The sequence below is a fragment of the Colobus angolensis genome, unplaced genomic scaffold (genome assembly GCF_000951035.1).
Source record: "Colobus angolensis palliatus isolate OR3802 unplaced genomic scaffold, Cang.pa_1.0 Scaffold24, whole genome shotgun sequence".
Taxonomy (NCBI): Eukaryota; Metazoa; Chordata; class Mammalia; order Primates; family Cercopithecidae; genus Colobus; species Colobus angolensis.
The window spans coordinates 5,783,165-5,799,362 of NW_012115599.1; the positions used below are offsets into that span (position 1 = coordinate 5,783,165).

The 16,198-nt window shown below is 42.3% G+C and overlaps 1 protein-coding gene across 1 annotated transcript in view; it reads left to right on the forward strand.

Moving 5' to 3' along the window:
* WDR92 (WD repeat domain 92) overlaps positions 1–16,198 on the forward strand; it is a 129,292-nt gene that overhangs the window by 89,057 nt on the left and 24,037 nt on the right. The window contains 3 exon segments of the mRNA XM_011945276.1: positions 14,300–14,625; positions 14,723–14,915; positions 14,917–15,156. Coding sequence (XP_011800666.1) covers positions 14,300–14,625; positions 14,723–14,915; positions 14,917–15,156 — 759 coding nt within the window.

The following is a 16,198-nucleotide window of genomic DNA, read 5'->3' on the forward strand; positions in this document are numbered from 1 at the left end:
AAAAAAAAAAAAAAAAAATTCTACTTCCTTCTCTAGGTCCACCTTTGCCAACTCCCAAGGGTTTCTACTTGCTATCTTTAATATTATCCTAAATTGCTTTGCAAATGTAGTTTTGACTTCCGCAATTAACTCCCTATCCCTCCCAGAGAAAACACCAAAGAAAGAAACTGCTATTACCCAAGATTAGGTTGCAAATGGCAGTTCTTGCCATCTTGATGTTTTGGAAGGAGCCAAGGATGTGAACTTTCCTGAAAGAAATAAAATGAGACAAATTAGTGGCTGGGATGCAATGACTCACACCTGTAATCCCAGCACTTTGGGAGGCCAAGGCAGGTAGATGGTTTGTGGCCAGGAGTTTGAGACAAGCCTGGACAGCATAATGAGACCCCCATCTCTACAAAAAAATTCAACAGCCGGGTGTAGTAGCACGTGCCTGTAGAGTGCCAGCATGCCAACCTGAGTGACCAAAACCCTCTCTTAAAAAAAAAAAAAAAAAAAAAAAAAGACATTGTAAACAAAAAAGCACTTCCTTACCTAAGTCCTGTACTCCAAAAATGCTGGAAAATCATATTTGAGTCAGATTATTTAATGAGGGCAGTGGTTATGGCTGGACAACTCCACAAATATACTAAAAACCACTTTTTAAAAGGGTGAATTTTATGGTATATAAATTGTATCCCAATAAAAAATTATTAGAAAAGACAGAATTTTTTGAAAAAGTAAAGTGTGTGAAGATTATTCGTTAATGATGGCTCCCATCCCATGAATGCTTTATGTGCACCAGGGCTTTCTATACATGCCCTCATTTAATCCTCACATGACCTTCCTGTTTTACAGATGAGGAAAGAAGTTTAAAAGAAATCAAAAAGCCTGCCCAAGACGACACACTGGCTGAGCTGGTTACTGAAAACCCATAAACGCAACACTGTACTCAATTTCAACATAATTGGTTTTCAACTGCAAAGTTTTCTAAAGATTATCTAAATTTCTTCAGGGCTCTGAGGATCATTTAGACCCTTTTAATGGGCATTCTTTACTGAATGACAAAACTGACAAGATACAATTTTGCCTTTTTGAGTCCATCTTCCAAACTGTTTTCACTGTGCCCTGTACAACAGTTACCAGCTAAAGCTTCTATATCTTCAACCCCTCTTAATATTCCCTTCACCTTCTGGCTTTAACTAAGGCCAGATCTCAAATGGTTGCGTTTTTCCTCCACAAACCAGGTACCTCTGGGGGCTGGGGAGGAGCAGGTGCCTTCATGCCACATCCAGACCACATGCTCTCCCTCCAACCTCCCTGAAAACCCTTTGGCTTTGGATCCGCTCTCAGGCCACATCACCCCCACCCTGCCTGGCTGCGGTCCTCAGCTGCCCCTGCAGATCACCTGTGAGGACGTCAGCTCCTGGCTTGCTGTCTTTCTCCTGCTATTCCCATCACCATGCTCGATCATGTCAATACCCATGAAGATGATAATCCCAACATGGCAGTCTCTGAGGTCCTTGATATTCTTTATGCCAACACAGGGTATTGTCCACCCTACTCCAGCCTCTTACATCCATGGTCACACCCTGGACTTAGTCATTACCAAAAACTGCAACCCCCCATAATTTCGATTTCAAACATCCAACTCTCCCTCCACCACTTTCTGTCATTCCAGCTCCTATCAACACAAATAATCCTTCACTCCCACCCCAGGACCTCCCATCTATGGATCCTACCTACCTTCACTGCCCCTCGCCCCCTCATAACCCACCTCCTTCCTCTGCTCACAATCATCCAATGACTTTCTATTCACTCAGAGTAAAAGCCGAAGTCCTTATGAGGACCTCAAGACCCTATTATTTTTGACCTCATCTATCACTCTCCACTCTCTCCCTTTTGTCCTTGGCCAAGCCTCCTCGCTCACTGCCAGATGTGCCCTCGACTTAAGATCTTTGTGCTTTCCCCTTCCTCTGTAACACTCTTTCTCCAGACACCTGCAGATGAACCAAACATTTACAAATGCTCCTTCCCCAAACTCCACTAAAATGACAATAAAGATATAAGCCCAAAAGGAAGAAGAGAGTGATAACAGTAGCAAAGTCCAGAAAGGTGGAAAGCAGATGGAGGAGATGGAATTGACTGTGCAGACCCAAGTCAACTGCTGCCTGAATCGGCAACGGGAATATCAAGAAGCAGAACTCCGGGAAAGAGACTCCAAGAGGCAGGGGACAGGGAACCCAGGATGATGGCTGTGCAGCCAGAATGCAGGCAGAGAGCCTGGGGGCGTTTTGGGAATAGACATCTCCAGGAGAGATTTCTCAAACATTAGATGCATTCAAATACATCAAGAGGAGATACAATGTATAGCTTCTTACTGAATTAGTACGATGAAAGCGAAGAAAGGAGATAGACACATAAGAGTTACTTCCTCAAGTGAAAACAATGCTGCAAAAGAAAGATAAGGCAGTCACAGTATTTCACCTGGCTCAGCTATAAGTACACTGAGCACTGATTTCTGTTTTCAGGTAATACTGAACATTAACAAAAACCACAAGGGGACCATCAGGAGGGCAAAGAAGAATAAATCGGAGTGTCAGAAAGGCTGAGTGTGCGTGGTGGAAGTAAGGGAGTGAAACACAGCTAAATCTTCATCTTTGATGGTAGAATGTCAATAGTGAATCTGAAAAATAAAACTGTATATGAACTGTATATGTATATCAACTGTATATGAACAAAATATCTGGAAACACAGAGGTAAATAATTCTTTAAGATAAGCTAAAGAGTTGAAATTGGTTCCCCTGAAAAGGGTGAAATGGAGGTAGGCAGCAGACATTTTTTTTTTTTTTTTAAGACGGAGTCTCACTGTCGCCCAGGCTGGAGTGCAGTGGAGCGATCTCAGCTCATTGCAAGCTCCGCCTCCCAAGTTCATGCCATCCTCCTGCCTCAGCCTCCCGAGCAGCTGGGACTACAGGCTCCCGCTACCACGCCTGGCTAATTCTTTGTATTTTTAGTGGAGACGGGGTTTCACTGTGTTAGCCAGGATGGTCTCAATCTCCTGACCTAGTGGATCTGCCTGCCTCGGCCTCCCAAAGTGCTGGGATTACAGGCGTGAGCCACGGCGCCCGGCCAATTTTTGGCTTTTTATTGTGTATGTTTAACTTTTATTAAAATTATTTAAAACAGAGCATGACAGATGAGGAAATAAAGACAAAAAGAACAGATAAAGTGGGAGTAGTTTCGCTGCAGAAAGAACCAAAGTAATGGGGCAACAGTTGGAAAGGAATGGAGGCTTCAAGATACAGAGGCAACATCATTTCCCATCTGCTATGTTAAATATACCTGGAACCAACTGTTTTTAGTTTTCTATCTGGCTCACATTATACTGTATTTTATCAGGTTATTAGCAACTCATCAAAAATAACTTTTATAGGTACATAATAGCCCATCTTACAGCTTTATTATAATTAATATAAACTTTTAAACGTGGATTTCCAACTAGCCTGTCTATAGCAAAAGCAAGAGATAGTACATCTCTTAATTTCAAGTAGTCTGTAATTTAGTTTGTAAGAAAACACAAAAGATATAAGTAATTCAGTAGCGACATTATTCATAATAACCACAAACTGAAAACAACCCAAATGTCCATCTACTGTGACTGGACAAACAAAATATAATACAGCTGACTTTTGAGTAACAGATTTGAACTGCACGGGTCGTTACACACAAACCTTTTTCAACACATATATTGGAAGATATTTTAGAGATTTGAAAAAACCCCAGAGAGGAGCTGAGTATTGCAGAAATGTAAAAAAAAAAAAAATCAGAAAAAGCTGTGTCATGAATGCATAAATTATATGTAGGTACTAGTCTATCTTATTTACTACCATAAAAAAAGTTAAAATTAATCAAAAGTTACACACACAAGCACAAGCCATATATGGTGCCATCTGTAGTCAAGAGAAATGGAAACAAATGCAAAGATGCAGTATTAAATCATAACTCCATAAAATTATCTGTAGTGCGTACTGTACAACAATTTCACAGCCTCCACCTACTGCTCTTGTGGTGAGCTCAGGCGTTTCAAGTATCCACTTAGAATGCCATGTGATGCTGACCATCTCCCACGAGCAGTTTTGACTCTCCAATAAATTGTCTATCACAGTAGAAAGTGATCTCTCACGGTTCTTGCCTATTTTTAATCTTAGCGCATACTGCAAGCTTTGGGACCATGTGACCTACACAACGTGGGTCCCACACAAAGTGCCACTCGTGATGTTGGGAGTGCTCCAAAGAAGCACACAAAAGTCGTGACACCTCAAGAAAACGCTGAATTGGCCGAGTGCGATGGCTCACACCTGTAATCCCAGCACTTTGGGAGGCTGAGGCGGGTGGATCATGAGGTCAGGAGATTGAGACCATCCTGGCTAACATGGTGAAACCCCGTCTCTACTAAAAATACAAAAACTTTAGCCAGGCATGATGGCACACGCCTGTAGTCGCAGCTACTTGGGAGGCTGAGGCAGGAGAATCCATTGAACCCAGGAGGCAGAGGTTGCAGTGAGCCGAGATTGCACCATTGCACTCCAACCGTGGCGACAGAGGGAGATTCTATCTCAAAAAAAAAAAAAAGAAAAGCTGAATTGCTCGACACATACTGTTGACTGAGGCCTGCAGCTGCAGCTGCCCACCACTTGAAGATAAATGACTACACCATAGGACCCATTGTAAAAAATGAAAACAAAATTCACGAAGGTGTCACTGCAGCTACAATAGCAGATGTGACAACACCTGCAGTTTTGCCAAATACCCCTTTATCTTCCCCTAGGCCCGCAGGCAAGACAGAACAGACTATGGCAATAAGACACCAAATTGTAAACAAGACCTAAGACCACCTGAGCAAGGGTTGTCACACACCCTACACTTAAAGAGTAAATGACATTCTAACTGTCACAGGATATTTTTTTCTCTAGCAGCTTAACAAGCACTGGCCTTGTGATAAACAATATTAAAACAATTACAGCTCACCAATAGCTAGATAGATTGACCCCAGCTTCCCTCTTCCCACACTCTGTTCCACAAACCGTAACTACAGCTTTGATTCGACAAGAGACTGATCCCAGTAACATTCTCCTGATAAGAGATCACTGACCATGGACTGGTTCTACCAGCTTCCAAAGGCAGTGCATTCAGTCTTCACATCCTTGTCCCTACTTCATCTTGTACAGGACCTAAATGTCACATATTTTAAATGTTAAGTCTCCACCCCAAAGCGTCCAGGGGTCGTATGTTACATTTATTCGGTATACAAGCATTAGGGCCCCTCTTATATTCATAGCTCCTCCTATAACCTGTTAAATAAGTATACTGGCCAACCCATTCAGCATAAATTCCTGTCTCATTCTTTCCTCCTTCAAAGTGCCTGCTTTTGGTCTCTGCTGAAGGCTATACTTCCCAGCCTGTCAGAATGGCCACCCTGCAGAATGCAACCCTTTATAAGAAATAACGTTTCCTCTCCAAATTTATAGATCTTGTGATTCTTTTGTTGAAAATCTCAAATTGGAAATGCACCTTTTATGTGGGTGCAGGATTGTTCTAAGAAAGACTATCTACAGACTCTAATATGATGGAGAAAAAATTAAGTCATTATATGACAACTTACAGCAAAAGGAAAGTGAACGATCTAAAGCTGGAGAACTTAATGCCAGCAAAGGATGGTCTGATAATGTTAGAAAGAGGTCGCTTTAAAAATGTCAGGATAACAGGAGAAGCAGCTTCTGCTCACCAAAGGGCAGCAGACAAGTTCCCAGATGCCATTAAGAAAATCATTGAGGAGAAATAATATCTGCCTGAACAGGTTTTTTGTGCAGATGAAAAATGTCCTATTCTGGAAAAAAATGTCACAAAGGGCAATTATTAGTAAAGAAGAGAAGCAAGCACCAGGATTTAAGGCAGGAAAGGCTAGGCTAACTTTACTGTTTTGTGCAAATGCAATCAGGTTTATGATCAGGACTGCTCTTATCTATAAAGCTGCTAACCCCGATCCTTGAAGGGAAAAGGTAACACCAGAGGCCTGTTGTCTGGATGTACAAGAATGCTTGCACAAGGAGAGCTCTTGTTCTGGATTGATTCCATCGATGCCTTGTCCCTGAAGTCAGGAAGTATCTTGCCAGTAAGGAATGCCTTTTAAAGTTCTTTTGCTATTGAACAATGTCCCAGCCACCCAGAACCCCATGAGTTCAACACTGAAAGGCAACAACGTGGTCTCCTTGCACCTAAACACGCTCTAATTCAGCCCCCAGAACAGGTAGTCATAAAGATCTTTAAGGTTCATTATACACAGTGCTCTATAGAAAATAGTCTCAATGCTATGGAAGAGAACTCGATGGAAAGAACATCATAGTCTGGAAGTACTACACCACTGAAGACGCTGTCATTATTATGGAAAGAGCTGTGAATGCCTCACGCCTGCAACTATAAATTCCTGCTGCAGAAAACCATGTGCAGAGGTTTTGCATAACAGTGCAGGATCTACGACAGAGCCAAATAAGAAATCATGAAAGAAACTGCGGATATGGCCAAAAATGAGGGGTGAAGGGTTTCAAGGTACAGATCTCAGAGAAATCAAGAGCTAAGAGACACTATGCCAGAGGAATTAACAGAAGACGACTTGATGGAGGTGAGTGCTTCTGAAGCAGTGTCGGGTGATGAGGAAAGATGATGTAGAAGCAGCAGTGTCAGAAAACAAGGTGACATTAGGCAATGTGGAAGAAGGTTTCTGATTATTCAAGATGCTTTTGATGTCTTTTATGACACAGACCCTTTTATGATGTGGGCACTAAAACTAAACAAACTGTGGAGGAGGATTGGTACCCTACAGAAACATTTTTAGAGAAGTGAAAGCACAAAAAAGTCAGAAATTACAATGTATTTCTGTAAAGTTCCAGAGTATGCTTGCCTCTCCTGCCTCCCCTTCAACGTCTTCCACCTCCACCACTCATGAGACAGCAAGATTAACCCTTCTTCCTCCTCCTCAGCTTTTTCACCATGAAGACGAGGATGAAGACCTTTATGATAATCCACTTCCACTTAATGAATAGTAAATAGATTTTCTCTTCCTTATAATTTTCTTAACATTTTCTTTTCTCTAGCTTACTTTATGAAAGAGTACAGCATTTAATACGTAAAACATACAAAATATGTGTTTATCAACTATTTGTTATTGGAATAGCTTCCAGCCAAAAGCAGGAGTAGTTAAGTTTTGGGAGAGTCAAGTCATACATGGGTTTTCAACCATGTTGGGGGTTCAGCATCCCTAATCCCTGCAATATTGAAGGGTCAACAGTATACCTGTGCAATGAAATAGTACTTGCCAATAAAAAGGAACTACTGATACACCCAACAAAATGGAGAAATTCAAAATAACATGCTAATTAAGAGAAGTCACACACCAAAGCCTACATACCATATATTTCCATTTATACGAATTTCTAGAAAATGTAAAATAAGAGTGACAGAAATTAGAGGAGTGGTTGTCCCGGAACAGGGTGGGGGCAGGCAACTGACTACAAACATGCACGAGGGAACTTTCAGGATAAGAGAACTGTATGAGTGTCATGGGACTACAATACACAACATTTGCCAAAAACTCATTGAACTGGATACTCAAAACAGGATAATTTTATTGTGTGTAAATTATGCCACAATAAACTTTTAAAAAGTTGGTTTAACTAGTAAATTTTAGGTTAACACTTATAAATATACTTATAAATTTACCAGTAATAAACTTAATGACAGACTAACTATACAATTTCATTGGCAAATCAGTTACAGTTTCAGATTTCTAAATTCATTTTTTTGTTTTTTTGAGATAGAGTCTCACTGTCGCCCAGGCTGGTTTCGAACTCCTGACCTCAGGTGATCCACCCACTTCAGCCTCCCAAAGTGCTGAAATTACAGGTGAGGCACCGCACCGGCCTTTTTTTCTTTTTTTCCTCGAGGTGGAGTCTGTTGCCCAGGCTGGAATGCAGTGGCGCGATTTTGGCTCACTGCAGTCTCCGCCTCCTGGGTTCAAGCAATTCTCCTGCCTCAGTCTCCCAAGTAACTAGGATTACAGGCATGTGCCACCACGCCAGGCTAGTTTTTTTGTATTTTTAGTAGAGACTGGGTTTCACCATGTTGGTCAGGCTGGTTTTGAAATCCTGACCTCAGGTGATCCGCCTGTCTCGACCTCCCAAAGTGCTAGGATGACAGATGTCAGCCATTGCGGCAGGCCATGGATTTCTAAATTCATGAAAGCTTTCAGGGCTACTCAGCCAGTCCATGAAGATTTTTTTTTTGACTTTATAATTGTGCCAAAGTGATACGCATTCAGAATGCTCTTCAATTTTCAAAGAGTAGTATCCTATGATATCAAATGAAGTATCAAATGAACTTCTGACTTATGAGATCTTTAATTTATAACAGGTTTATCTGGATATAACCCCCCCATACGGTGAGGAGCATCTATATATGGATTTTTTTAAATTAATTTTTTACTTTTTGGAAACAGGGTTTCACTCTGTCACCCAGGCTAGTGGCACCCAGGGGTGCCATCATGGTTCACTGTGGCCTTGACATCCTGGGTTCAAGCAATCCTCCCACCTGAACCTCCTGAGTAGCTAGGGCTACAGGTGTGCACAATCACGCCTGCCTAATTTTTGTATTTTGTTTGTAGAGATGGGATCTCCCTATGTTGCCCAGATTGGTCTTGAACTTCGGGGCTCAAGCAATCCTTCCTGCCACCTTGGCCTCCCAAAGTGCTGGGATTATAGGCATGATCCACTGTGCCCAGACGATATGTGGTATTTTTCTTCTTATTTTGTTAGACTCTCACTCTGTCGCTGACGGTTGAGTACAGTGGCATGACTGTGGTTCAATGCAGCTTCACCTTCTGGGCTCAGGCGATCCTCCCACTTCGGCCTCCCAAGTAGCTGGGACTACAGGTGTGGGCCGCCACACCTGGCTAATTTCTGTATTGTTTTTTAGAGAAGGGCAGGCTAGTCCTAGACTCCTGAGATCAAGCCATCCACCTGCCTCAGCCTTCCAAAGTGCTGGGATTACAGACGTGAGCCACCATGCTTGGCCATAGTTTTACATATGGTGTGCATTTCCACATTTTTTAATAGCTTCTCCCAAGTCTCCATATTTCTGACTCTAGACTCAATCCATAAAGATCAAAAAATAAAATTATATTCCTGGCTTCAGGTAAAGAGGGCCACCAACACAGTACTATAGTTATCCTTAAAGTGTAAAGAATATACAAAATTTAGATTTTATATAATAAAGAATCCTTCAGTTTAGAGTAAAACTGAGATATTAAATGAAATTATTTCATGATTTAGTTGCAGGCAGAACCCTCCTCCTCTCAGTCAACTGTTCAGTTTCCCAACTTCATAGCATTATATAATCTCTGAGCCATCTGCCAGTAAGATCCCCAGCCTGGGCAGCTTCAACCTCAGACAGGGGTAATCCCAGCTTCACTTCTGGCACCTTTATTTTAAGCACCTATCATCTTATTTATGTACACATATAACTGCTCTCTAGTTTTGCCTAATGTACGATATCTCCTTTTATATAAGGCCTTAATATATATATGTATATATATAAAATATATATATTTCCAAAGACTCACAAGGGCATCCAAAATACTGATTGCTTGTTCTCCCCTACTGATTTAATAGATTCCCTTGAGTAAGTATGTATGTATGTATTTATTTGAGACAGAGTCTCGCTCTATCATCCAGGCTGGAGTGCAGTGGCACGATCTCGGCTCACTGCAACCTCCTCCTCCTCCCAGGTTCAAGTGATTCTCCTGCCTCAGCCTCCCGAGTAGCTGGGACTACAGGCGTGCGCCACCACGCCCAGCTAATTTTTGTATTTTTAGTAGAGATGGGGTTTCACCATGTTGGCCAGACTGGTCTCGAACTCCTGACCTTAGGTGATCCACCCACCTCGGCCTCCCAAAGTGCTGGGATTGCAGGCATGAGCCACTGCGCCCAACCCGAGATACTATTGAGATCTTCATCTGTAATAATAACTTCTTTTAATAGCATTTGTAACATTTCCTCATTGTTAAATGAGAAAATACACAATTTCTGAAATTTTCTCCACTTAAGCCTCTTTCAAAGTTGGTGACTATTCACCCAAAAGTATACAGATGATTCCCAACTTAACATGGTTTGAACTGGGATCTTTCAACTTTACAAGGGTGCAAAGGTGATACACATTCAGAACGCTCTACTTCAAGTACACATTCAACCATTCTGTTTTTCATTTTTAGTACAGTATTCAATATTCAACCCTCTGTCATAAAGTAGAATTTGTGTTGGATGACTTTGCCCAACTGTAGGCTAATGTGTGTTCTGACCACGTTTATGATAGGCTAGGCTAAGCTATAATGTTCCACAAGTCAGGTATATTAAATGCACTTTAGACTTATGATATTTTCAATTTACAATGGGTTTATGAGGAGCATCTGTACTGACAAAAATTTAGCAGCAACATTATACATAAAATACAACTGTTACGACTTTCTTAAAACAGAAGATCAAATATAAATTATGACAATAATTTTCTCAAGATCAGATACTTACACATCAGCCAAAACTATCCGCGTCCGTGTCACATTCTCTATGGTGAATTTGGTTTTTCCTCCTTTGCCAGCGATTCTTCCTATTGCCCTGGATAGATGGTCTCCCTTTAGGGGTTTAACTAAACAAGAAAAGCAAGATCTCAGGAGGCAAGCCATTCTAGTGCACCACCCACTTCCACATGAAGTTTAATTATAAACTAAATTTCTCTAAATGACACAAAGTGTATATATACATATTGAAAAGTTGCTAAAAATACAGCTCAATTGATGCTATTAGAAAACTGAGTCACATCACAATACAAAGTCAGCGACACAAGAGCACAAACCACCACACACTCACTCACCATCTGTAATTTCAAAAGACTCTAGGAAGAGGTCATCCAACCTGATAAGGGCAAGTGCATCCTATAATATAAAACAAACACTGTGAAGCCCCTTCCATTGCACACCTGAAAAAGAGTAAAGTGCAAAGCACTATGGAACGAAAATCCACAAACTGTAGAGCTAGAAAGCTTTTTTTTTTTTTGGAGAAATAGTCTTACGCTGTCGCCCAGGCTGGAGTGCAGTGGCGTGATCTTGGCTCACTGCAACCCCTGCCTCCCTGGTTCAAGTGATTGTCCCACCTCAGACTCCCGAGTAGCTGGGATCACAGGCTTGTGCCACCACACCTGGCTAATTTTTTTGTAATTTTAGTAGAGATGGAGGGCATCGCCATGTTGGCCAGGCTGGTTTTGAACTCCTGGCCTCAAGTGATCCACCTGCCTCGGCCTCCCAGAGTGCTGGGATTATAGGTGTGAGCCACTGAGCCGGGCCATTTTTTTTTTTTTTTAATGCCTAATCCATTGAGATGTTCACACTGAGTATTTTTCAAGTCCCCATTTTAGATATCATAGAATTACTCACCTCCACCTGAAAGCCTAGAATAAAAGCTTTCACAAAATCAGCTGCTTTTGTCAGAGCACTAACATCCTTGGTTTCTTTGCAAGTCTGTTAAAAAACAAAAAAGGGTACAAAATACCGTTGAGAATCAAACAGAAAATGTCCTAACAAAATACTAGAAATGTCCTTTCCCATTATCAGAGAATTTCCTTCACCACTACCTTTCCCTAATATATTCTGTATGACATAGGTTCTGGTTGGATAAGTGCTATATTTTATTGGCAAAACAAAACCTTTCCAGCTCCAAAGCTTGGCTGTTCCACCCAAAGAGTGTCAAATAACTAACCACACTATATGATCAGATTTTGGGGTTAACAGCAAGACTCCTCTGGCGCAACCCAATTTCTCGCATTCTGAAGAACCTCTACTTTCTGTCCATCCCTTCAATGCCCAAGCTTGTCCTCTTCTCTTCTCTCTCAAGGCAGTCTTCCCTGGGATTCCTGACTTAATCTTCTTAGTTATCATTTACATGCTGATGTTTCTTAAACCAATAGCTCCAGGCCTAACTACCTGTACCCGCTGACTGGGGAAATAAAGAATGACTGAAGCACCGAACCTGTCCTCAAAGTTTATTTGAGAAATGCAGAAATAACTGTTATTCATAAAATACCTACCACTGTAAATAACACACACTGTAAATAACATGCACTATAAATAACATGCTTTACACACCATAACTCTAACCTTCATAACAACTTTGAATGTTAAGTCATATGACTACCTTTGCATGTGAGTACTAAAGTACTAAAAAGCAAAAAAGCTAAGATTCAAACACAGGTCTGATTTCAAAACTGTTCTTTCCACTGTACCATGCACATTCACAATCTAGTTGAGGAGACCATGTACTCAACAAATTTAAAACCATATGGGCTTGTGTAATGGCAAAGTCCTCTGGGCTTTTCCCATTTAGAACTAGACCCTAGTTCCAATCCTACATGTGACCTTAGACAAGTCTCCCAGTTACTTTAGGTCTTGAGTTTTCTCATCAGTAAAATAAGGAGGTCAGAGTAGAAGATCCTGAGTGTTCCCTACTAGTATAATAGGAAGTTTCTCTTACTAGCCTGATGACTATGGCCAAGTTTCCTCACATCTTTAAGATGGGAATATCCTGAAGACTAAATGATGTAGAGCAGGTTGTAATACCACTACGTGTCTGGTATATGGCAGCATCAATAAATGTTAGTGGAATCCAAAGTGATTATCCTGCAATAAATAGGACAGTAAAGCACATGAAAAGTTTAGGCACTGAAGATATGACTGAAAAATGGACATTCTGGTATAAAATTGGTACCCAGAAAAGAAAGCCCAAAGTAAATTAATTTTAAATGTCTAGTTCTTGGATTGATAGCATGGAATTTAAAATACACATATATAGGCTGGGCAGGGCAGCTCACACCTGTAATCCCAGCACTTTGGGAGGCTGAGATGGGCAGATCACCTGAGGTCAGGAGTTCAAGACCAGCCTGGCCAACATGCTAAAACCCAGTCTTTACTAAAAATACAAAAATTAGCCAGGTGTGGTAGTGGGCACCTGTTAACAGTGAGCCAAGAGCGTGCCACTGCACTCCAGCTTGGGCGAAAGCGCAAAATTAAAAAAAAATACATACACACACACATATGTGCATATGTTTCTTATCAAAATAATACAGTTTTATCAAAAAAGCATCATTAAAACACAGTCATGCACTGCATAATGACATTTTGATCAATGACCAACTGCTCATACCATGGTGGTCTCATACCTGTATAATGGAAAATATACAGAAATCTGATATATGGCACTGGATACTGGCAATGCAGATCAAGTAGATGAAATGACTGATATTCAGTAATGGTGCTGGAACATTTCGTTTTCCATATGAAAAAATATATAAACAAATATACATATATCATCTAGGTTTGTGTAAATACACTCTACAATGTTCGCACAAGGACTAAGTCATCTGACAAAACATACCCCAGAACATATCCCCCACGCTGACTATATATACTTCTTGTAAAGCGGCAAGTACTTATGTTCATTATTTACTTACTTCTGTTTATGACAATCTCTTTACTCGACCTTTTCTCAATTTGACACAGAACATCACAAAAGATACACAGAAGCAGAGCCAGTATTTTGGTATGATCGCAGAACTAATTTACAAATTCAATTAATATTTGTATCAAATGCAGATTTTAAGGCATCTGTGAATTCAAACTCAATATGGTAAGTTTTTAAACTGGACAAAAACTATTCAACAGAGTAAGTCCCATTAACTGAAGTCTATTCACGCCTTTTCATCTCTGTAGGAGAGAAAGCCTGGTGTATTGGGAAATGGTTGAGATTTTCCTTACCCTGATTTCTACATTCCTTGATTTCAAGTTAAAGCGTATCTGAAGTCCCAAGTGTTCCACAATAGGAGTAAATATCTTCATCCAGTTTTCTTTCAACGGTGTGTATCTGTTAGCTGGGACTGGAATTTTCCTTGTTTCTTCTTTTCCACTCTGTAATAAAAGAACACACAACTCAAAAGGCTATGGAGGGATGGTGATGGAGTTGTAAAATGACATCTGGTCCATAAAGGGCTGCCTTTAACTGAACTAGTTACACTTCAAAGAATCACTTCTCTCTGAGCATCGCGGTAGAACAGCCCCACCACAGCTTCAACATTCCCCAGAGGCCACCGGCTTGATCCGCGTCTGGCCCTTGCCTGGTTGCTGTCCTAGGGTCCTAGCCACATACCAGGAGCCCGTCCCCACAGAGGGGTGGGAAGACGGGCCTCTTCGCTGGCCTGGCCTCCTCTGTGTCCATCCGGCCTGCATCCCCGCCCTCTCCTGCTGCGGACAGCTGTTCAGCCTGTCGTTTCTTCGCCCGCCGGCCACCCTTGCGGGTGACCTGGGTAAAGCCCTCCTCTGCCCCGGCGCTCTGCGCTTCCATTTCGGATTCCATCCCCCGGATTCTTAAGGCGCTTCCGGCTGAAACACGTGCGCTGCTGCACCTCGCAGGAGCCAGCCTCCGCCAACTAACCCCGCAGCTCCGCCCCTTTCCTAAAACGTCACAGGCCGGGGACCTGCAGGATTTGGGGCCGGGGGAAAACGGGATTTCGGCTGTCCTAAGGTATGCCTGATGCTCATGGTCTCACTCCAGGCGTCCAACTCCCAGCCCAAGTATTTTATAATCTCTAATATGTATGTATGCGAAAGGCAGTGGGTAAAGGCAATAAAGAAATTTGTGCTGTTGTGAAGGAACTTTCTGTGCGATCGCCGGAGCACATCTGGCATTATCTGGAGATAACTACAGCCAACTTCCTAGGGCATTTGGGGCAGAATACGGAAAGCGGGAGGGACAAATTGCCAATGTTTGGAGTCTGGTTTCCAGGTTGGTGTTTTGGGGGCTCTGGGTGTGGCGGTTGGGGGAACTGAAATCGGCTGCACCATGTCGGCCTTCGAGAAGCCTCAGATCATCGCCCATATCCAGAAGGGCTTCAACTACACGGTGTTTGACTGTAAATGGGTGCCCTGCAGCGCCAAATTTGTGACCATGGGCAACTTCGCACGGGGCACCGGCGTCATTCAGCTGTACGAGATCCAACACGGGGACCTGAAGCTGCTTCGAGAGGTGGGTGCCGGGTCGACGATCCGGACTGCCGTTGGGCGCGAGTGCGGATCCTGGGGTCTGCATTCCTCTTTGCCAGCGCCTTCGTCCAGCGTCCCCCAAAGCATGGCTTCAGCCGCGCGAGACCAGAGAAGCTGACCGCCGACTGAGGAATGTTTCCCATTTAAAACCTCTTTCTGATCCGCAGGGTAGTTCCTCCGCGCCCACCCCTCCTGCTACCCCAAGTGCAGTTCAGCCAAAGCGGGCACTAGGATGCCTGCAGTGTGGTTGGAAGAGGCAACCTAACACATTCCACAGGTATCAATTGAGTGCCTGGTATTCCTAGGCATGTGAATGGCAATGTCCCCGATCTCATGGAGTTTGTTTTCTAGTGGGAGAGATACTCAGTTCAATAATCAAAGCAACGATCAAAGCAACGATACATAAGTACAAACCGAGATGAGTTGTCTTACACAAAGGAACACGGTTACGGTTCAGTGAGAGTGAAAACAGATTTGGGATGAGTGAAAACAGATTTTGGTATGTGCGGGAGCTAACTAGGCCAAACTAGGAGTAACGGACAAGGTTTCCAGGGCTTCTGCACATGCAGAAGCTCAGTGATGGGAAGAAGTTTATCCTCTTAAGAAACTAGAGGGATAAGCAGGAACCAGACATTGCAAGATCTGTAGGACATTCAAAGGATTTATGCCTCTTTTCTAAGAAAAACAGGACACGATTGAAAGGATTTAAGCAGGGTGTGGAAAGATTAGGTTTGCAAGTTTTTGTTTTTGTTTTTTTTTTAAGATTACTAGTGAAAGAATTAGAGAATAATGATAGTAACTAGCATTTTGTAGCTGTTTATAGTTTAAAAAGTCTTGATTTCGGTTACCTGAAAAAAAAAATCATCAGTCATAATCAGATCAGAGTTGCAATAGACTACAAGTGCAGGGTAGGTTAAGAACTCAGGGGATCCGCCGGGCACGGTGGCTCACGCCTGTAATCCCAGCACTTTGGGAGGCCGAGACGGGCGGATCACGAGGTCAGGAGATTGAGACCATCCTGGCTA